The following is a 22,791-nucleotide window of genomic DNA, read 5'->3' as shown; positions in this document are numbered from 1 at the left end:
AAAAAGTCAACGATGAAAAGCTGCAAAAATAAGTCCGTCAGCTTCAGCAGCTCTGCAGAACCCTCTGAAACATCCCGACTTTAAGAAAGTGTTTGGTTTATTTTTAACCCGTCCCCTCACGTAATTGCTAGACGGTCTGATGCATAAACTAAAGCCTGTCAGTCCCAACTTGGCGCTAAAATAATTAGTTTTTCTTTCTCATTTGGAAAACTGCGTTCAAATCAAGATCTCATCACTGAAGTTTCTAAGACCTGTTAGCTTTTTTTTAAAAACCGCTACACAATTGGCATGCAAGGTCTAACCGCCTGTGAGAGCTGTCATGGCTTTGAGCGTTTGTTCTGACAAGGCTGTTTTCTCTGGAGTCTGAATTGTGGAGCTGCTGCTGTCGTGCCTGCTGATGAACGCTTTACAGCTGGAACATCACGACTCACCTTTTTGAGCGTCGGTGCCATTCGGCCCGGATTATTCATTAGGGGAAATTAACAGCTTTATACCAACACTCCTGTTCATTCAGCGGAGGTGTATAGTTACATCTTACACGCGGTTGCTGTTCAAGGGATTTTTGTTACAGTTCTACTGGTTGTGTTTGGATTTACGCGTGTAGCTAATTTATACATTTTTCATTCAAGATTTTCGACTCGATTTAAAGCGACTGTTCACCGGAAGATGAATATTCTGTCCTCATTTACTCACCCTTGTGTCGTTTTAAACCTGTATGAATGTTTTCTCCAGTAATGAGTCGAAGATAACAAAATAAACTGCCATTAAATATCTCTACGAAAAGTAGGAGAAGCCATAATTTGTTCATTTGCTAAGCAAATTTGTTGAAGACATGAATTTTGAATCCATTTTGCTTTGTTCCTGAATGAATCAATTATTTGAGTCATACCACCACTTATTGTTTTAAATGTTGAATTCTTCAATCCCACAGCGTTATTTTTGCTTTATAAATCTATTTTTACCACCTCTGAGCTGCATCAAGAGTCTAAAAGCTGCGTTTTGCCTCTGCAAAGGTGGATTTTATCCTTTCATCAGTAACAGCGTTGTTTAGTCTTATTCTGAACTAATTTAGTGAGAGAAATAAAATTATGCGTAGCCTGTATTTAATAAAATCGGAAAAAATTCCCGGACTGAATTCTCTTCCGAACCCGTAAGACCTTTGTTCGTCTTTGGAACGCGAATGAAATATGTTAGGAATAAAGGTCGCTCATACGTTTTCACTCAAGGAACGATTTTATTCCCCCTTGTGCAAGGAACTCAGCATTTTCAACTGAATATAACAAAATTCATATTGTGATTACACATCTGGGAGACATTTTCAGCACTGAAAAACGACTATAACAAAACAGCTCACTTTTCAATGTTGGTATGAATATCAACAATAGTCAAGAAGGATCTGACTACAGATTCTAAATAATCACAATAAGATCTTTTTCCCTCGAAGGCATAAAATGACAACACTCACTGTCGACACCCATTTTAAACATCAGAACTATTACTCTAGATATTGCTATACTTCTGAATGGCATATACTGTTGGACCACGACAGCTATCTCGCGTAGCTGGATGGTTCCAGAACGATCCACATAGTGGACTTCAAAATAGAACCTAAACGGAGACTTTGGTTCAAGGTATCTGTCAAAAGAGGGTGCTTCATACTGCATTTCCAAACAGGAAGTTGTACATGAAGAATTAAATCTAAAAACGGACATTCTTCAAAAAGGAATAAGAAGAATAGAAAGGCACAACACTTACGTTTCTAAAAAAAAAAAAAAAAAAAAAAATCTGCTGGACTTCGGTTTGAGTAATAGTGCACGCTGTGTGAGATCATTGTTAATTCTGTTAATGTTCACAACGACTCTAAAAACAAAAGTACGGTCAGAAAAACCACGTACTGTACTTCTCCAGTCCGCTGATAAGTCTGAAGTAGGTAGTGTGATGTTAAAGTCAACATGAACTCAAAACCAACCCCACGTTGTTTGGTCTTGCTGTGCATAACCATTGCTGTGTATTATTTCACAGATGATTTCTTTTTGTAATCTTTCAATCATTGCGCCACGCCGATACAGCTTTACTTTGTCAGTTGACATCATCTAGGTCGTGCCTGTTAATGTTTACCAGTAGTCAAACAGCAATGTGGTAACACGTTACAAGAGTGCTGCAGGAAGGAGTCAGAGCCTTGAAGAAGTTCGGTGGTTCACGCTAGCTCTTCAGTCATTAAAAAAAATCTTAAGGTTTTACATGTTTTGAAAAAGGTGGTTGCTAATAAGTAGCTAAACGGGACCACGGAGGTGCATTAAATGCGACACTGAACACAGACTTGATTTGTTTATACTTCCTCAAACTCAATTTTTCCAAATTTAATTTAGAATTTAAATATTTGAGGCTGCAAGAGTTGTAGGACGTGTAATTGTGGTGACATTGAAGTCGTGTGACCGCTTCTGCGGATTATATTTAGTCTGCAAAGTTCACGAATGTTACGTTCATGGTCTCAAACAAAATGTGCAAGAATTATACATTTTGCTGGCGGCAGCTTATTTTACACAATGATGAGAAAATCATATTGGCTTTTGTTGAGAGAACCAGGGTGATGCCAATACTGCGTTCACACCATGTCATAATTTCGGTAACTACTAGGCGATGACTGTTTCCATCCTGAATACACTTTTTGGAAACACCATTAATGCCAAAAAGAATCTGTGTAATTTGAGCAATCAACAAAAAGAAATCAATACAAAATATCAAATAACAGTCATAATGCAAATGGCTTATTAGTGGGACAGTTATACTATTGTCTTTTGTTTTTATTTTATTTTTTTAGATTATCCTGGCATTATCAAGACATGAACAACAGTCAATTACTGGAATTATTTTTAATTATATGTATTAATTTAATTATATTATTAGACAGAAATATGACCCAATATTATTACTTCACTACAATTTGCAGCTGAAATTGCTGTCATTTTAAATGTTTTTTTTTTTTTTTTTTTCGGGTTTGCAGCGGTCAGCTGGTACTACGATCTCAGAAAATTCATAATTTGTAATTACAAATTCTAAGACGACTTGAACGTCCTCAAGTCAGATTCTTACAATTACATTCATCCTGACATGGTGTGAAAGAACCGTAATGTGTGGGTTGGCTTGCAAAATGATCTGCAGCATTTAAATGAGCATGTAGCGCTTGTGAAATAAATCAATGCAACATGTCACAGCATTTATTAATCTTGGTTAATGTTCATTTATTAATATACTATTGTTTATTTTTACTTGGTTTATTTCGTTTTAATTTACTAATGCTAATTGCGAATATGTACATTTAAAGAAGTTAAATTATATGCATGAATTAAAATCAATGTAGTTTGATGAATGCTGTAAATTATTGTTTGTTCATAGTTGATTATTTTCTGGCCAGGTCATGACACCTACTTATAACAAATTGAACCTTATTGTAAAGCGTTGGCAATCTTTGAAACCCAGGTCTGATTCAATATTTTGTTCTCGTCTCAGTTCATCACTGCTGTTTCATGTTGACTTTAAGGTTACTTCTTTTTCCTCCCTTAGATAAAGTCCTAATATTTACACATTTCTCTGTTGATTATATCTATTATTTAAAATCACACAATACTAATAAGGAAAACTTGAATAGCTACTGATCATGTGAGGATTAAACAAACTAATTATAAAAACACTGCAACTCGTGAGAACTCTAGAGTATTATATAGGAAAAGGAATATTGCTTTAATACTGATTTTTAAACTCTATGGTCGCTGCACTACATTTAATCTGTGCTTACCAGAAAAAAAACGAAACAAAAAACATTTCAGGACAATAGAGTATCGCACAAACATGTCTCAAAATGAAGTTCTGTAATGGTCTACCACAGTTCTGTAGGTTTTAAGACCATGGCGTCTTGTTCGTTCCTGAGGGCGTATTTTAAATTTTTTTTTCGCCACATCTTATGCCTGAGAGCCAGCCTCAGAGTGTTTTTTTTCACATTTAGTTTACGAGTACACAGCCCTGTGGGGCCTCCACGGTCTCCATCATCTCGCAGTCCAGGAAGGGGGCTTCGGGAGCGGGCTGAGCCGAAGGGTTTTCCGCTTTGCCCGATGGGAGAGGTGGCTGGGCAGGGCTCCACGCATACAGGGGCTCTGTGGGGAGGGATGGGGTGTAGTTTGTGCAGTTGTCTGGAGGCGGAGGCCAGTCTGGGAAACGGGTTGGCATGGGGCCGTACGTCAGGGTTGAGGTGCCGGGCTCCAGAAAAGGGGTAAAGGTCTGGGTCCGTGTGAAGGGGGGGCTGGATAAGGGGCTGCTGCTGTGCTGGGGGTCTCTGCTGTCCTGGGGAGGGCGGTAGGCGTCCTCAGCCAGCTGCATCTGATGGAAGTAAGCCTGTACCTGAGACTGCTTCTGGAGATAGAGCCTCTTCTGCTGCAGTCTGCGTAAAGAATTATAAATAAACAGACGCGTCGTCAATGAAACTTGATGGCAACTTTGAGATATCAATGCATGATGAAGGCAGTCGTTCCTGACCTGTGCTCCTGGAGCTGTTGCTCTAAAGTGCGTGGTGCAGCCTCTTTGGAAAACATCTGTCCACTGCCAAGACCACTTGCCAACTGACTGGCCCTCTGAAAAAAGACAAGCCATAATCCGATTTTAGTGTTAGTTTAGTCGTGATGCTATAGATTGCACAGTCCTTTACATGCTAGCAATTATGTACTACATGGCACGAGTTGTTTGGCCTCTGCTGGTTCTGCAGCCAATGAAATCGAACCAGACCGTTTAAATGTTGTGCAAACAGTGTTTGTTGTAAGCTAGTCCTGTAGCACGCTATCAGAGATCCTCTGAAACCCCCCACCTCCACCAGCTCCACCTGTCTAGATCTACTTAGAACTGGGATTTGTGTGTGCCTATTAATGTAGCAGCATATCTTACATGCCCACAGCTTCATGTCTGCGTATCTGTTGGCAGCAGCAACTCCATATTTGCTCTGCTGAAGGCATAGCAGATCTAGTCCACCAGTTGTCAAAATCTTTTTTTTTTATGTTTTATGAAGATAATTTTGGCTTGGCTTTGAACGTAGCAAAAAAAGTAAACTCCATTGGCACATGAAGTTGTACTAGTTTCAGATGGCATTTTCAGTAGGGATAGAGATTAATGTTATGTTAGCGTAAATAATATTTTTTAAAATAGTTAATGACGTGACACTTATTATTATCATTATTTTGTTTGGTCCGAGCCTATTTTTACTGTCAATTTTAATAATAATAATTAAATAATAAAGTTCTGCAAAGGTAGTTGTATAAGTACTTTGGCAATATTTTAACAAAACTCATAGCTTATTAATATTTGAAAACGTTTGTCCTCACAGTAAAAGTCATGTGGTTCAACCAAAAGGCAGGATCCATAAGGAACAAAACAAAAACAGAAAATGAAAAAAAATAATAATTTAAAGTCTTCATGACAAGGCAAGATTATTTCAGGCTGTAAAATGTCATGTGGTGCGACTCCCTCAATGATTAAAATAATAACTACATGTGTGTTCATATATTTGTTATATATAAAATACTACATTTTACTTTATGGTTGCACCAAGTAAACTTGAAAATGGTATAAAATGTTTCCAAAACCATAAAAACCAAGATGAAAGCAAAGAGTTTTTTTTTTGAGCATATGTGATCTCATTTTCTTTATTCTGTTTAATCCTATACGTAATAATGTATACCTGTAGTCGCTGAGCGAGGTACTGCGTCTCCAAACTCTGTCTCCTGGATAGCAAATAAGGGTGCATTTTACCAGTGAATGTTGACGTATCTTTTCCACTTAGACACTGGCGTCCTTCTCCCTAGAAAAAAATTGAGAAGAATTGTTTCATATCAAAGAGAACTGCCATATTTCACATCTAACAAAAAAGGTTGAGGTAAACACTCTTTTCAGTATTCACTTCCAAAGGCAAAATACTCATGCATAAGATGTAAAAATAGAAAACGGAGATCAGCACAAATAGCTGACCTGGTGGCTGAACGGGTGGTGAGGCTCTAGGAGCTCCTGGGGGCCGATGGTGGGTTTACCGCCGCCTCCACCATCTCCTAACACTATCTGAGCTTTGTTCAGCTCCAGGAAACCCTTGGTTCTGGCCAGGTTCTGGAGGTGCTGTCTGAATGCCACTAAACCTGTTGGGTTCAACAAATGCAACAGACTTTAGAGTCAGATGAACTGGTGGAGATATTCCTGTGACTGCTGCAGGGGTGGTCTGACTCATAGTCTTGACTACTGCTATAATTAGTACAGGAGTGAATCACTGCGATTATTTACAGCTTTTAAAAGTAGTCATTATTCATAGAAGGTCAGATATCATTCTGAATGAGGGTTATTTTTTCCGCGAACAATAGATCTTCCAAAACACTGATTATGACATGCAAATACATGCCTTCAAGAGACTGAAACAGTGGTCATGCTAGGCTATGTATGTTGTCAAAATGAGTCGGAATGCTTTTTATTTTCACATTCTCCATTAAAATCAAGAAAAATATCAAAGAAAAAAAAACAAAACAAGAAAAGTTAAAGATTTCTAAGTGAAATCGCCAAACAAAGTTGCATATTTTCCTGCAATCCTTTTCTTAATAATTCTTAAAAATATTATTAAATTGCGATAAGGCGTTTTATCTTTATTACAATAAAACAAGAAAAATATGCAAATAAACGGTAGTTTATCAAGAGTAGTATCTTCTTTTAATGTGATCGATTGACTTTGATCTATATTAAGACCTGCAATAATGCATGGATCAAATATAATGTTAGCAGATTTTCCCCTAACCATTCACTAAATTTTCATGGAAGACATAACAGATTATGACTGTTTGAATCTAGCCAAGACGTATTTAGCAATAATGTATTTTATAAGTGAAAACCGTTTGGTTTTAATGGGTTTAAAAATTAATTTAAAAACTCATTTTTGCGAAAACCTCAGATTTGACACTTTTTCCCCCATTTTGCCTGTAGCTCAAAATGTATGCACATTCCGACTCATTTTGCCAGCACGGCTCACACATACGAGCGAATGGGCATGGTAGCAGGCTTCGTCTTTTGCACCACATTATACTATAGGGCTGCTGAATGCATGCTGTACAGACAAATAACTCACAAAAACGTGTTTTCAGCACTGCTCTGATGACTTTAGCAGTTAAACATATCAGCAGTTTAAAAGCTATACGATGTCTCTGACTAGAGAGGTAATAATGGTGCTGTTGTTGAAGCAGATAAATGTCTAGCTTGTTTTACATGCAAGAGCGGACAAAAAACAGATGTGGGTGTTAAAATACAACATCTGAGCAATGTCTTGAGATGTGGTTATGATAGTATAAGCAGAATAATTGACTCCGGTCCATTTAATTATTAGAACAAAATACACGCCTAACGCATTTCTATGGGCAAAAGACATCTGACTAATAAACGGTCTGCATTTAACAGAAAAACCTCTGTGTAATTATTGTATAGGTCACTTTTTGCCAAAGAAATTGGTATAAAAAGGGTTCACTGTGAATGTATAATTACACATTAAATACATTTTTTTAAAAACAGTATTTTCATATTAAACATACTCCAATGTGTTTCTTCACTGCACAAAAGAAGTATAAAAATATAAAAAATATAAATAATATATTGTGAACTAACGTTTTTGGACATTAAAATGCATGTTAATTTAATTAAATATAGTTTAATTTTATATGAAATGCAATATTTCATAAGTTTTTTTTTTACTTGAATATAATGACTTTTATTCTCTATATGGTCTAAGTGTGCTGCTGAATGCACTGTAATGGAATAATTTATAGTAACCTAAAATGTAAACCTGTATGAGTTTCTCTCCTCTGTTGGGCAAAAAAAGAAGATATTTTAAAGAACGTTGTTAACCTAACAGTCAACAGTAGCTACTGACTTGTAGAGTATTTTTTCCACACTATGGAAGTCACAGACTAGCGTCTGTTTAGTTACCGGCATTTTTTAAAATAACTTCTTTTGTGCTCAACAGATGAAGGTAACTCATACAGGTTCGGAACAATGTGAGAGTGAGTTTAAAATAATCTTTCATGCAGAAATGTAGTGTGCCCACAGTTTGAGAGAAAAGTGATTGATGAAAGCAAAAATGACAAACGATGTCTGGAAGTCAACACAAATCATCCTGACCTTGAGTGAGAGACGTGTCTGAAGCCCTTCGCCCCTCTCTGAAACTGACTAGTGAGTGATTATGAGTGCCCTGCCCCTCTGTGTTGAGCGGCTGAAGGGTGGGCACGGGGGGCTTCACGCCGAGGAAGACTGGAGCTGTGGGGCTGGCCGGCGTAGCGCTTAATGCATCCTTCAGAGCTGGATTCTCTTCAGGCAAGCTGAAATCACTTTGAGTCGAACCCATGCTGTACTCTGAGTCCATGCTGCCGAGAGACGGGTTCAGACCTGCAAAGAGGAGCTTTTGTTGCAACTTATGGACGTAACGGTATTTACTCAGAGTGCATAAACCAACACCTCATAAAGAATTAGGTGAATACAGATATCTTAGTGCCCGAGAGCTTTTAGAAATGCAACCTGATGCATGGTTTGCATTACGATGTAAAACATTAATCCAAGAACACATTCTATTCTACACTTTTAGTCTACACAGACTACACTTTTTAATCAATGTATGAATTCAGCTTTTAAATCTTTTTCTTTTTAAGCCTTCAGGATATTTTAGCAATACACTTCCATCTGATTTTATTCCCTTTATTATGTAAAGCACTTTGAATTCCCATTATTAGGAAAATGTGCTATATAAATAAACTTGACATAAGTGACACGAGCTAAATCAGAGAGTCACAAACTGTCTGCTAAAAATGTCATGGTGTTAATGTCAGTGGGAAACACTACTGTAAAAAGAAAAAGTTGAAATAAAAGTTAAATATTCCTCAGCAAAAAAAGTAAATATGGATAATCGTGTCTTTGAATAAATTTGTACTGCATACTGTATTGTTTTTATTTTAATTATAATGAACAATTTCTTCTGTTATCATATATATACAGACAAAATTGTTGGTACCCTTTGGTCAATGAAAATTAAAAGTCACAATGGTCACAGAAATAACTGTTATCTGACAAAAGTATATAAATAAAAATTCTATAAATGTGAAAGTCAGACATTGTTTTTCAACCATGAGCTTTTAAAAAAATAAAAAAACAGGCATGCAAAAATGATGGTACATGGTTTAATATTTTGTTGCGCAACCTTTGAGATGTAAAGACTTCTGCACCTTAAGGTCCAATGAGCAAACTGCTCCATTGTGTCTATTTTAGACTGCATGTTTCAGCTCCTTCCAGATGCTAATAGGATTGAGGTCAGGGCTCATAGACCACACGGTTTTTTGGGTCATGTTGCAAGACAATGACCTATGGCTAGTACATTCTCTAGCTTTTGAAATCTTTTTCTTGTACCCTGCACAGATTCAAGACACCCTGTGCAGGATAGCAAAGCAGCCCCAGAACATACACTTCCATGTTTCACATTTAGGGACAGTGTTCTTTTCTTGATATTTCATTATTTTCGTCTGTGAACATACTTTGAAAAACTTCCCATTATTACAGAAAAAGCTGTGCTATAACATGTAATATTCCAGTCTTGATGATTCAACAATGGTGTCCTCCTTGGTCGCCTCCCATGTAGTCCACTTTGGCTCAAACAACGACGGATGGTGCGAAATGTTCCTTGAGAAGTTCACCTTGAATCTCAAGTCTTTCTACTGTTACCATTGCTATCCGTCTCTTAAAAAGGAGGTGTCCCATGGATCTTAAACTTCTGAATAATATGTGCAACTGTAGTCACAGGAACATCTAGTTGCTTGGAGATGGTATAGCCTTTACCTTTAACATGCTTGTCTATAAATCTCTTGAGACAAATGTCGAGTGTGAAATATCAAAACAACAATATTACCTCAGCAATAAAGTAAATATGTGATAATTAGTGGACTTTGAATAAATTTGTACTGTGTTTTCTAGGGTACTGTATTGTTTTTTTATTTTAATTATAATGAACAATTTCTTCTGTTATCATTTATATATATTATTACTTTTGTATATATATATATATACCAACAATTTTGTCCATATATATATATATAATAAAACAAGGAGGTTTTTTTTATTTAATTCATCTTAGAATATTACTGTTTTTAAAGTATTTAATTTTTGATTCTGTATATTGATCAATCAAATGCAGTGACTTTCAAAGAAAGTCAGAAATCTTAAAGACCTCAAGCTTCAAATGGTAATGTATCATTAAGTCATTCTATATTAATTTTGAAGCGTCTTAAAGACTATAATTGCCTGCCCTCGCCACACATTGTGAATTGCAGTACTAACCTGTGATGGGCAGCACAGCAGGTTGGTTGGTGACCTCAGACAGCGTATGGCGGCGCTGACTAAAGCGAGCTGTATGAAAGGCGGCGAGGGGCACAGCATGCTCTTCCTCTGCCTCAATGCCCTCATCAATGGAAGTCTCCATAACGTTGCTAGGCAGCGAGCCACTGACTTTGCGGACAACGACTGGAGGAAGCGGGTCCAGTAAGCAGCCATCCACCTGAGATATAATTACACACACACACACACACACACCGTTTGCAAAACTATTTTGGGCTGAAACAGCTCAGCAGTCTTTGGGAAATTTTCACTTTGCCGCTTCCAGATCTGACAACGGAAATCAAAGCTGGAACTCAATGGATTTAACTACTAGCCTAGTTATTCCAAATGAGGCAAAGAAGGCAGCTTTGAAATTTATATAATAGTAAAGATTTTCAGTGAATAACAATTTAAGGTTGACATGAAAAGCTAATTATAAATCTCATCGTGAACTTGTCTAATTCAATCTGATGTAATCACATCACTCTTCACATGGCACAGCTGATAGGTTTCTTTTCACATCAGCAGCCAATGAGCTTGCTGCTCAACATTCAAATACTTTAGAAACACCTCCTCCTTCCCCAGCTCCACCTGTATAGATCTGCTATTTGCCAAGGCCAAATACATTAACATTGCCATGTATACAACCATGCTGAACTCTCAGAGTGGTCATCACAGAAACACAATATAGAGACAATGGAATTTATGTTATATCTGGGATTGGACAATATGACAGTATACATTGCATGTCAACTGGAAGAGTTTTTCTGTAGCGTGGTGGCTTGGTCCAGAAAATGTGGCTTCTCTTTTGTTCGTAACATTGATGCTCGTTTCTGTAACATTCTAATAAAATATGTTTATTTGTACTTTACAGTACAGTACAAAAAAAATGCTTCTTTTAAGAACTTTTTCAAACCAAAATTAACCCCCCCCCCGAAAAACTCCTTTTTGTAACCTTTGTTTTTAAGAGTGTAGACAATGTCACCGGTGTCATTTATGAGAAATTATGCAATGTTGCTCTGCTAATTGCCCACAGACGACCAGCAGCTTTACTGAATTACAATAAGCCAGCTGATATAAGTTTGTGAGTGCGTGACCTCGACGTGTTTGAAGAGATCCCTAGATTGCCATCTGTTCAGCTCCACAGGCGCTAGGCTAAATGAATGACTTATCACGCGTCCCATTCTTCATAAACAAACATTTACTTCTATTCATTTGGCAGACAGTTTAACAACAACTCACAGTTCATTTAAGGACTGCTTTTAAAAGTGTGTTTGTTATCTTGGAATTAAGCTCTTGACCTTGCCATTGCAAGCACCTACTGAACAGAAAAATACCTGTTGGAGGGCAAATTGGTATGTATATATGACAGAGTCCCCACAGGATGAGTCAATGCTGCACGTCAATTAAAGAACAGTAGCTATGGAGATTGCGACAGCCAAGGTAACAACTGTTATAGTCACGCTTTTCAAGAGTGGAGAGAACACCCGGCACTGATCACATGAGTAGCCTATCACTGGCACATCAGGGCCGTTGTGCAACAGCAGACAGAAAACATGACATGTTGGCGTTACTGTAACAACAGGCAGACGAAATGCAGGTTACAGTTTACCCATGAACAACACTGGAGAGCAGCATGATCAATATTGTATATCGTGGTATATGCATATGGCATAATAGTTAATTTTCCCGGAAATCTGTTGAAAAATTGTTTATATTTTGGTAATAATATTTTTTGCAATGCAATACAATGTCTTGTTTAACTATGCAATTGTAATGTCTTGTTTGATTAATTAAAATTGTTTAGATATTAAATAATAACAAATAGTAATATTTCAGACAATGCATTGAATTTTTTTTAAGAGTAGTGCTTCATCTCTAATCAAAAATTGTTTACAATAGTAATCTGACCATCATTACATAACAATAATAATAACATACAGTAATTTTAAACAATGCAATGACTTTTTGACTAAAGTGGCATTTGTGCAATAACAACATCGCATTATGACTTAAAACAGACACAAAACTGGAAAAAATACATTACATAATATAAAAAAGGCCAACAGGCTTAGTTACATCAAAGCCATAAAGCTTGATTTGCTACACTGTATCAGGTGATATCAGGAAGAGGGATGTTCTCATTCTAGAACAAATTTGATTGGGTAAAAATCCGTTTAATATAACTATACTAGGATTTAGGTGGCCTTAGAGTTACTAAGCATGGACTAAAAGCCCCATAAATGACTTCCCTCTCTATATTTTCAGATTTCTCCGTTGCTCTTAAGTATAAAGCACTCTGATAGCCACACAAACTACCATGGTACAAAAAAATCTGGAAGTTGACATATTCCCGGGTGTCACGCAGTGCATACTGTCATATCGTCCAATCCCAGATATAATATAAATTCCCTTGTCTCTGAGTTATTCAATTATGAATGAGTAGCAATAAGTGCTTGAGATACCTACACTGACGCAAAGCACCAACGGTGACACCAAGCGCTGAAATCATAAAGAGCGTTTTTTTTATTATTTAATATATACGCAGGTGTTATTTTAGGAGGCTGAAGTGCTGCTGAGATACTGCGGGTGAGTAATGAGGAAGAGATCAGGCTGACACGCAGGCAGAGGAACTTCACACGCTGCAGACAAAAGCTCTTATTGCCGTCATACAGCAGCGCCAATGAGTAACGCTGCTATTTAAAACACGCAGGCAGAGCTTACGAAATATAGCCTCAAGCCCGAAAAGAGGATGAGAGATTTCTCTCTGTGCCGCACGAATCTATTTAATAACCTTTTTTTGGCTCTTTGTTTTGTCGCTCACTTCCATCCGAAATGTAACTGACCTTGGGAGTGGCCACGTCTTCCTCCATGAGCGTCTGATCTGGGGAAGCAGGGGTTTGTGGGAAGGTAAATGTGTCTGTGGTGGACTGCAACAGAACGGGTGAACGCAGGTGACGCGCTGCCTGCGGCGGGACGCCTGCTTGAGAAGGAACCGCAATGCTCTGTAACGAGAACATGAAGGCATATACCAATAAGCCCAATATCATAAAGTGGCATGTTGCACTTTGGTATAATGGAATTGGTTTTCCAAGTGTACATAGTCACAGGCTCTGTACCATGGTATTACCCAACTGGTACTGCATGAATATGTTGATGAATCCATAAAAAGGATCATGAAAGGTCTCAAAAGCCTGTTTCTGCGGTTTAAAGTCATAGAGGTTCAGCTGAAAGAAGGATGTCTGGATTACAGTTTTTGTTCCTCATGATTCCAATATTTACATTTTTATACCAACGCCATTTCAATATGTCTGGGTAGACTTCACAGATGGGGTTACCTTGACAACAGTCTGCTCGGCGACGGTGCTGGGGCGGCGCTGGCTGGCGTGCAAACGCTGCTCCACAGGGAAACTGCTGCGATGCGCTTTCAACCGCTCCACAAGCAGGTAGTAGATAGCAGCAAAGTGGTTGTAGCTTTTGTTCTGAAGAGACTGTGACAGGAAAAGCAAGAGTTTTTTTAAGAACAAGACAGACAAGGAAAGACAACTCTGGCAAATGTCACAATTCTATCAGTGCGTTTTGAAAATATTCTGAGAGGGATAATCAAGTTTGCAAATCAGAGGAGGAATTATTTTTGGAAACTCAAAGCCCAAACCATTACTTGAGTTTGGAAATGAAGAACTGGCTCATGAGTGTGATTAACACAAGTTTTGTGACTTAACGTAAACAGCAATACTATTTTTGGACTGATTCTAAATGTTTACTGCTTTTTTTTTACAAAAAGGTCTAAATAATGTCCAAAATACCACTTAAAATATATACATATAGCTTTATATTTAGTACAAAGTGACAAATGAGGACAATAGCAATCAAAACCAAGAACAATATTATGTAAATTCTTAGTTATTTTAATCCAGTATATGTAGCAAGGTTTTTGTTTTTAATAATAAAATGAAAACCAGTTAAAAGAACAGAAAAAAATAGGGAAATCTGGTGAGTCATTTTCATAATAACTAAAAATAAAAAGTAGATAGAATAGAAAAAGAGTAGAGTGTTGCTAAACAAACTTTTGAGGGTCTATATTTTATATACATATACATACATACATATATATATATATATATATATATATATATATATATATATATATATATATATATATATATATATATATATAGACACACGCTTACATTCTAATTTCAATTACAGTTCTATATCCTGTTTGAAACCTTAATTCAAATTCAGTTTAGACAGAAGAACTAAATTGGAATTTCAACACATTCTAAATCCTGGTCAAGTAATCCTGATCAACTGACCTCAATAGTCTTCTGCTGGTCGATGCCCAGACTGTGCATGAGTCGGAGCACCTGCTCACTGTGTTCACCCAAGCCTGATTTGCTCTCACATGGCAGACCCTGTCTATACAGCACGGGCCGCTGGGACGGGACCTCCTGCACCATCCAGCGATGCTCTTTGATCTGACTCAGGGACAAACGCTTGGCTGGATCCAGAACCAACATCTTCCTGATCAGGTGCTCGCAGTCTGAAAGAGGGAACGCAAAGAGACATTTCCTTCCGAAACTTTACAAGAGTAACTATTATCACTATTTCTCGAAATCTGATTTCATACACGCAACCTCTGGCACTGTTTATTCCCGACAACTCAAAAAAAATGCATGAGAAGTGGTGTAACTGTGTTACTTTGACCTCCTCACCCTCACTCATGAAGTAGGGGATGCGGAAACGGCCCTCCAGGACCCTCTGTCTGAGGACAGGAAGGCTAGGACCATCAAATGGAAGAGCGCCACACACTAACACGTATAAAACCACCCCCATACTCTGCATGACACACACAGACACAGAAAATCAATACATAAACATCAAACTCTGCCTAGGAACTGGCATAAAGGACCACCCACACACAACACAGGAAATAATAATTATGTTTTCAGTCAATCGAATTACCATTTGTGGTTGACAAAATTCTCTGTTCTGACTATACTAAAAGGACGTGAATCAACAAATGGCACTTCTTTTTTTTTTTACATACCAGTTTAACGCGATGCGGTCATGTAACGCTTTTTTACAAATTTGTTTTATTGTAAAACCACGATAATTCCATGTTGTTCTTTGGAAAATCATATCAAGTCAGTTTATTTGTATAGCGCTTGTCTCAATGCACATTGTCGCAAAGCAGATAATTCACAGACGTTAATGTTAATAATATGCTTATCTTCATGAGTCGAACAATAATATACTTACATTTTACAATGATACAAGCAATCAAGCAGTTAAGATGTGCCATAAACTTGCATGCTGTAAAATGTATTTATGCATATATTATAGTTACAGTTCTATCTGTGTATGTTCCAAATGTATAATGCAGCTCATATTTTAGTGTAACAATGTAAATGCCATTGTACAGGTGGTATGATATTTATGAAATATTACTATAATATTGCCATCTGATACAGTCCAAGCTTACCCAGATGTCCAGTTGCGGACCCTCATACTGTTGTCCCTCAAACACCTCTGGAGCCGCATAAGGTGGGCTCCCACACCAAGTGGTCAGGGGTTCCCCAGGTCGGAAGAAGTTCCCAAACCCAAAATCTGCAGGAAATTTCAATAACAAGTAAAAGTCAGCAGCGCTTACATTAGCATGTTTATCCCGCTTATTTGTAGCCAAAAAATATATGTACACATTTACATTCCCCTGAGAAAAACTAAGTGGCCCTTTTTTGTGCATGGGCTGCTTTGGGGTGTGTTTAAGACATCATTTAATCACTACATAATGCATCATTACAGAAGTTATGAAATGAACTACTAATGACGATTTTCCAAAGCTAACATGGTTGCACTTCTGTTGTTTGAACTATGTCTATTCACCAACTGTTTTTAATGACACCATACACAGGTGAACTAATAACTATAGCTTAAAGAAAGAAAAGCAATTAATATCAGATTATCATGAACAAGAGTTTGTTTGTTTTTCTAAATCACCATAACATTTCTAAACATATCTACGATCTATCTATATGCAAGTATTACAAAAAAGAAACTATGGTTTGAGAATGTTCTTCAAATCTCTAGTGTTTAGCAAGTAATAGTGTTATGCATCCAATACCAAAGCTAATTACATTTAATCTGACAGATCTGGTCACTGGTGCAAACGAATGTATGACACGAGTAATTGAACATAAACTGTCCAGATGGCTAAAGAGATTCCTGGCCGTGTGTCAGCTCGCAGGCAAAAAAAAAAAACAATATAGTGAATCAGTAGCAGGAGGAAATGAATGTGACGTGACGGCCGGGACTGGATTGTGTGACGGTGCTGAAGCAGGTGGTACTCGCTGACCGACCACACACAGACTCTGGGAGGGTCTGCATCTACTCATACACATCCACTGGTGACGCACTTCCCCTGATCTTTACTCTTGGCAGATAATGGACAGGTTGAATTGTGTAATGTAATCCATATAATTTAAAGATTAATTGATGTACGTCACCACTGATTGACGTAAATTAACGATTGCATGCAGGGGGCGGGAAGAATGAACTCATAGGCCGTCTGTTGTGAGGGCGAACATAAAACAGGATATTGTGTTTGTAATGAAAATGAGCATGTAATACAGGAATCCTAGTCTAGATGGAAAAACAACACAAACTTTGATTCGTTTGAGACTGATTAACCTGCGTAACATATTTTCAAGAAAATAAGTCACGCTGGGTCAAGATTACACTGTAATCCCAGAATCAGTGCATCTAACATTTTATTGTTACATTCAGTACGTAAATGCACGAAATAAAACATTTACAAACTTCAGAAACACTCCACGGCAAAATCCTTTAAAATGCACGACATTAAAATATAAGTATAAAACAAACACCTAAAGTGAATTTTATTAGAACTTACATTTATTATAAACGCCAAGTCTAAAAAAAATGGGTTCACTTCTCTCATTTAGCACAAATTCTAATCTGTATGCTTTGTGCAAGTTTTCTGTGTGTAAAAAAAAAAAAAAAAAAAAAAAAGTGACTCAAATATGGTAGTCGTAAAGTACCTTTAAGCCCCCAGGCAGCCGTTTTCTATGTAGCTAATGTAGCTAATATTAACGTGAGGGCTGAAACTCAACTTAATGAGTTTTATTATTATACAAATGCCAAGTTCTATCTATCTTGAAATTCTAGAGGCACAGGCTGATGGCTCCATTATGCAAATTGATGAGATTAACAGCAACAAACTACCGTGTTTGGCACAAGTTGATTGGTTCATGTTGCATTCATAGCCAATGAACTTAATGCCTTGCGTTTAAATGGCTGGTTAGCATTCACTAGAGCAATTTGCAGCGTGTTTTCAGAGTTCTAGGGTTCCAGAAAAGCCCTCCACCTTCCCCGGCTCCACCTGTAAAGATCTGCTGTGGTTTACATATGCTATTTGTTCAACAGCGGTGTCTTAGATAGTCACAGCACCATATTAGTGTATGTATTGGCACACAGCAATACCTAACAGCAACAATTCAGCTGCAGCGTATCAGATCTATTCCGCCAAGGCCAAATACATTAATTAATATGAATATCCATTATGCTAAAATATTCTGAGGCTTGCCTTGATAGAACTCTTTAATACAGTGTATTTAAAATAATTACAAATATCTATATTAAAAAGCTAAACTGAGGTTAATGGAAAAAGAAACTTCCCCTAGCGACAAACCTTTGAGACTTTGAGAATGTTTTCATACAGGTCTGATGCGTATGCAGGAAGTTTGAAGTCGTCATGTGATTGGTACAGGGGTTTCTGGGAGATGTGTGTGTTGTGTTCTTTAAACGTCTACCTGGAAACAAACCCTCTCATCAAAGAAGAAAGCTGCGGTGTTTACAGTTGTGATAATGACTTTTCAAATGCTTAATTTTGCGAAAATATGTCTTGAGAGTTTTACACGCCGATCTGTTATTGTGGCACGAAACCAATTGTGATTGGTTGCTTTACCTCTCAGTTATATACTGTATAGTCTCTTGGGGGGAACCTTGACAATTCAGAGCGGCCAAGGCTCCCAGACCTTCAGCCGTCAGTCTGAAGGTCTGGCTACGCTAGACTAATTCAGATATGACATAACAAAGCCTTATTTAATAAAATCATGTGACTTTGGTAGTTGGATATGCAAACGCATTCCAAATTTGATTCAAAACAAAAGTTCTGAAACCTTTGCAAATCTCAATAAATAGTTTTTTCAAAATTCCCATCACTAATAACAAAATTTTCTAAAATATCTGTTAAAATTACATTTCAAATGGGCATTTGCAAAGTCCCACCCCTCTTTGTTACTGTTGCGATGTCTGACATCATGTTCTCAGTGAAAAATACATTGTGGAGCAAATCAGACTCCCAGCGCAGGATCAATTACATTAGCAATAAAATCTGACATGGTATCATGGTATCACGAATGTCGGTGCTTTACAGTAGCTCAAATTCAGGCTGTTTTTAATCATTTGCAGCCAACACTGCTATAACTAAGGTGATATATTTATTTTTACGAAAAGACATTAGGTATAGTGACTAAGTCTGCTAGTTTATTAGGCTCCGGCAATCTTACATTTTTGCCAAGATAGCAAAGTCTCAAAATGAAAAGTCAGGTTTCTCATTAACTTCTTCCTGCGCCAAACGATCTGAGCCATGCGCATTCATTTTTAGATTTCTACTCTTACTCTAGTCAATGATTGTCTCGGTTTAACTCTTGGAGAAACATAAGAGAAAAAAAGTTACGACCCTGAAACGTAACCGTAAACTCTAGCAACACCTGCAGTCATATTTTCCACCGAAAACGCTTTTAGAAGTAACTGAAAGATGATGGTGTGTTTTAAAAAGCCTGCGCTGTGATGGCAAGCGCCTCACATCTGTTATCTGTGTGCATGAGCGACACAATGGCAACGCCCCATAATGCATTTTCAGTGTCTCTCTTTCAGCTTGCTATGACATAAATGCAGACAAATGGTCTGGCACAAGGCTCCATTCTCTGCAGTGACTGGTACTTATAGAGCACAGCGTGTTAGAAGCCTCTCTGTCATCCTCCATCCCTCCAGTGTCTTTTGTACCGCAGTCATTACTTTACACGACGACTTCTACGATCGCACGCTTGAAAAGGACAAAACAAACTCGACTGTTTGCGTCACATACGCGTGATGTCTAGATAACATCTGGGTCAGAGCAGGTGAAGGAGTTATTTTGTAAATCTGATAATGTTGCCAGCCGGTATCCGTAGCGAGGTGGCTTATTGCAGATGTAATACCAATAATTAAACATGTTATAAATGTTCATTTTTCTTTGGAACTCTCAAGGTGACACTTTTGTCAGTTGGTCAAGCATTCACGATTAATGGGTGATAAATATGATTAAATGGTCGACTATTGGCAGTTTAATGATTTGGTCGATATACTGTATATGTTTCGCTGGTATACGTCACATTTCCACAGATCCTCAAAACATCAAATAGCAATCACAAAACTATTATGTAACATAATAGATTTATTTCCCAAGGCTTGCAGCGTACGGACGGTTACGTGAACAGTGTGCTGGATGAACTGCATGAGTTCATTCTAACTTAGGTTTACATCTGTGTTTGAGGAATGAACAGTAACTAAAATGAACTGATGTCATTCAGTAAATATTCATTTCCCTGATAGACTTTGGCTACTGTGAGAAAAAGGGCAATGATACCTTTTATTTACAGATAACTCATAGAAAAATTGATGTGACCACATTTAATTCTTAGCACAAGTTATTTATATATATATATATATATATATATATATATATATATATATATATATATATATATATAGAGAGAGAGAGAGAGAGATACTGAAAGCATAAAATTCTAATAAATGCTAATTAACATTAATATTAACATGACACATTAATATTAATTAACATGACACATGGCTATGATGGTTATTACAACTAAAACAAAAAAAAGCTTGCTGAGATAAAATAAATATAATAATAATAGTAATATTAATATGATACAATATAATACAAAACTTTTAATTTATTTGATTTCAGCTGCTTGCCAAGAAAACTGAAAAAGTCGGAACGCCCGTTAGTTAATGTGCTGACTAATATTAACTAAAGATGAAAAATACAGTCGTTATGTTATTTATTAATTTTTGTACTTTTTAATTATTAAGAAAGCTAACAATTCAATTATACTAAAATAACAAAATTATGGGGTACAGTATACACACACACATATTTAATTTTATTATATATTATAAATTGATCATATAGAAAATTTCAAATTGCAGGTTTTTGCATCTGAACTCTTCATATACATATATACAACACACACACACACACACACACGGACAACAGATTATTTAACTATTATTCCAATTTTTTTTTTCTTTTTGCCGCAGTCTAACTTTGGGGTGAATTCTCAAGCTGGACTCTATTCGCTTAATCATTGCTAATGCTCGCCCTTGAAATTTAAGGTGAAAGTTGAAAAGCGCTATTTCTGTGCCACTAGCCGTTTCCTACCCAAACACTCCCACCCCGCAGCTCCTAAACAGCTTTATTACAGATAGTCCCGCCCCGCGCACACGCTATTGGTTGAGCCACAAGTTGACATTTCAAACTTCTCAAACAAACAGAGCAGTGTTTTGACAGAGCCACGCAGCTTACACGCCTCGCAGAAGTCAACAAGCGCTTTGCTCGGAGTTGTTGTTTCTGCATATTAAATTGGGACAGAGGAGAGAATTTTGACATGGAGACGTTTAAAGCCTGTTGGTGTCACTGACACCTCCTCATAAGCTGTCTAACGCAGCACCAAGTTTTCACTCGGCGTCCCCAGACCTTAAGAAGGAAAGGTGCATGTCTTACCTGCTATCTTCATATTCATGTGAGCGTCCAGTAACAAGTTTTCGGCCTTCAGGTCTCTGTGAACAATATTGCGTTCGTGGCAGTACTCCACCGCTGAGAGGATCTGCCAGAACTTCCTCCTCGCGTCCATCTCGCTGAGCCGCCCGCGGCTGGCCAGGTAGTCTGTGTTGCCAGACAGGGATCAGGTGTTATTGGGTCGTCATCTGCACATCCAGGCAACATGTCACAGTCATGAATTTTTCATGAAAATGGTATGCAGATTGTGACAATGAGCAGGGAAACATCTGTTGAAAAGTGCTGCTCATAGACGTCCTGTTAAATGCTATGTTGGACAATGTTGTCAATATAAAAAAAGCAAAGAAAATCAGTTAAACGTGGTTTATTTATTTCCATTTAATAAAAGGTCTAATTTTTACAAGCTCGCAGACATACAGTCTTGGGTTGGTAAGATTTGTTAATGTTTTTAAATGAAAGTCTCTTATACTCTACATTTATTTGATCCAAATGAATTAAACTATAATATTGTAAAATATTTTCACAATTTAAAGTAAGTATTTATAAAATGTAATTTATTCCTGTGATGCAAAAGCTGATTCAGTCACTAATATTTTTGTGGAAATTTTGAGTTTTATTATATTGTATTACAAAATATCACAGAAGTCTATTCAAGTCAATGTATTGAATAGCATTTTTAAGCTTTAAGCTTTTTTATTTTAATTTAAGTTTAGTATTTTCATGTGCTTTTGTCATTTGTATTACATTTTTCTAAATATTTCTATTTAGCCTAAATGTATTTTTTATTTCAGTTTTAATTTTTCATATAATATTTGCGTATTCGATTAATTTAGACTTCTTTAACATCACGCTATTTTCTCATGCCCTCTTTCATACATATACAAGTGCATATCAGACTGACGTAAATGTGAAACTACCAGCTTTTCATGAATTTCAAATCCAGCAAAAACAACCTGAAGCGAGCAGCGTATATTCATTCTCTGCAAAAATGAAAGGCCAACCTGTCATCCACAGCCGACCACACATTCAAAACAGGACCTGACTGTCAGCCGTGCCTACTTCAGACGCCAGCCAAGCGCTGATAAAACAGCAGTCCTCCGAGTTAATCAGTTGACAAGGGCACGGAGATGCCAGCTGCACGGGTATGCATGTGTGTGTCGTGTTAGAGACATGTAGGAAACTTCAAAGGATGCGCTGTGAATGTGAGGCAGTGTGTGGCGTGAATGGGATGACAGATGGCTTCATGTCCCTATGGACTGACTATATGACGACGAGTCATTTGCACCCAGCAGGTAGTATAAGGAAAATGAACATCTAATCTGCATCATGATGAAAAATTGGACTTCTCTCCAACACCCAATATATCTATATATACATATCTATATCTATATCTATCTATTTATCTATCTATATATGAACAGATCGTGTATCATAAATGAGTGACTATATATTTAGCATTCTAATCCACTTCTAGTATAACTTGT

The 22,791-nt window shown here is 37.2% G+C and overlaps 1 protein-coding gene across 3 annotated transcripts in view; it reads right to left on the bottom strand.

Annotated features, from left to right (window-relative positions):
• Positions 1–3,710: 3,710 nt before the first annotated feature.
• The window catches only part of sik2a (salt-inducible kinase 2a), a 24,579-nt gene continuing 5,498 nt past the window's right edge, over positions 3,711–22,791 (bottom strand). The window contains exons 4-15 of one of the 3 annotated variants that reach the window (XM_043239334.1): positions 21,293–21,454; positions 15,905–16,029; positions 15,135–15,258; positions 14,736–14,962; positions 13,758–13,910; positions 13,266–13,424; positions 10,384–10,600; positions 8,185–8,448; positions 6,010–6,170; positions 5,723–5,842; positions 4,531–4,625; positions 3,711–4,435 (exon numbers count right to left, since the gene is read on the bottom strand). In XM_043239334.1, the coding sequence (XP_043095269.1) occupies positions 4,000–4,435; positions 4,531–4,625; positions 5,723–5,842; positions 6,010–6,170; positions 8,185–8,448; positions 10,384–10,600; positions 13,266–13,424; positions 13,758–13,910; positions 14,736–14,962; positions 15,135–15,258; positions 15,905–16,029; positions 21,293–21,454 (2,243 nt within the window). In that variant the 3' untranslated portion in view covers positions 3,711–3,999. Of the gene's footprint in view, positions 4,436–4,530; positions 4,626–5,722; positions 5,843–6,009; positions 6,171–8,184; positions 8,449–10,383; positions 10,601–13,265; positions 13,425–13,757; positions 13,911–14,735; positions 14,963–15,134; positions 15,259–15,904; positions 16,030–21,292; positions 21,496–22,791 lie in introns of all 3 variants that reach the window. The other 2 variants (XM_043239336.1, XM_043239335.1) reach the window with 2 other exon arrangements.

This window comes from Puntigrus tetrazona, chromosome 5 (assembly GCF_018831695.1).
Source record: "Puntigrus tetrazona isolate hp1 chromosome 5, ASM1883169v1, whole genome shotgun sequence".
Classification (NCBI taxonomy): domain Eukaryota; kingdom Metazoa; phylum Chordata; class Actinopteri; order Cypriniformes; family Cyprinidae; genus Puntigrus; species Puntigrus tetrazona.
Note: the sequence above shows the minus strand (reverse complement) of the source record. Positions and strands in the feature narration are given on the sequence as shown.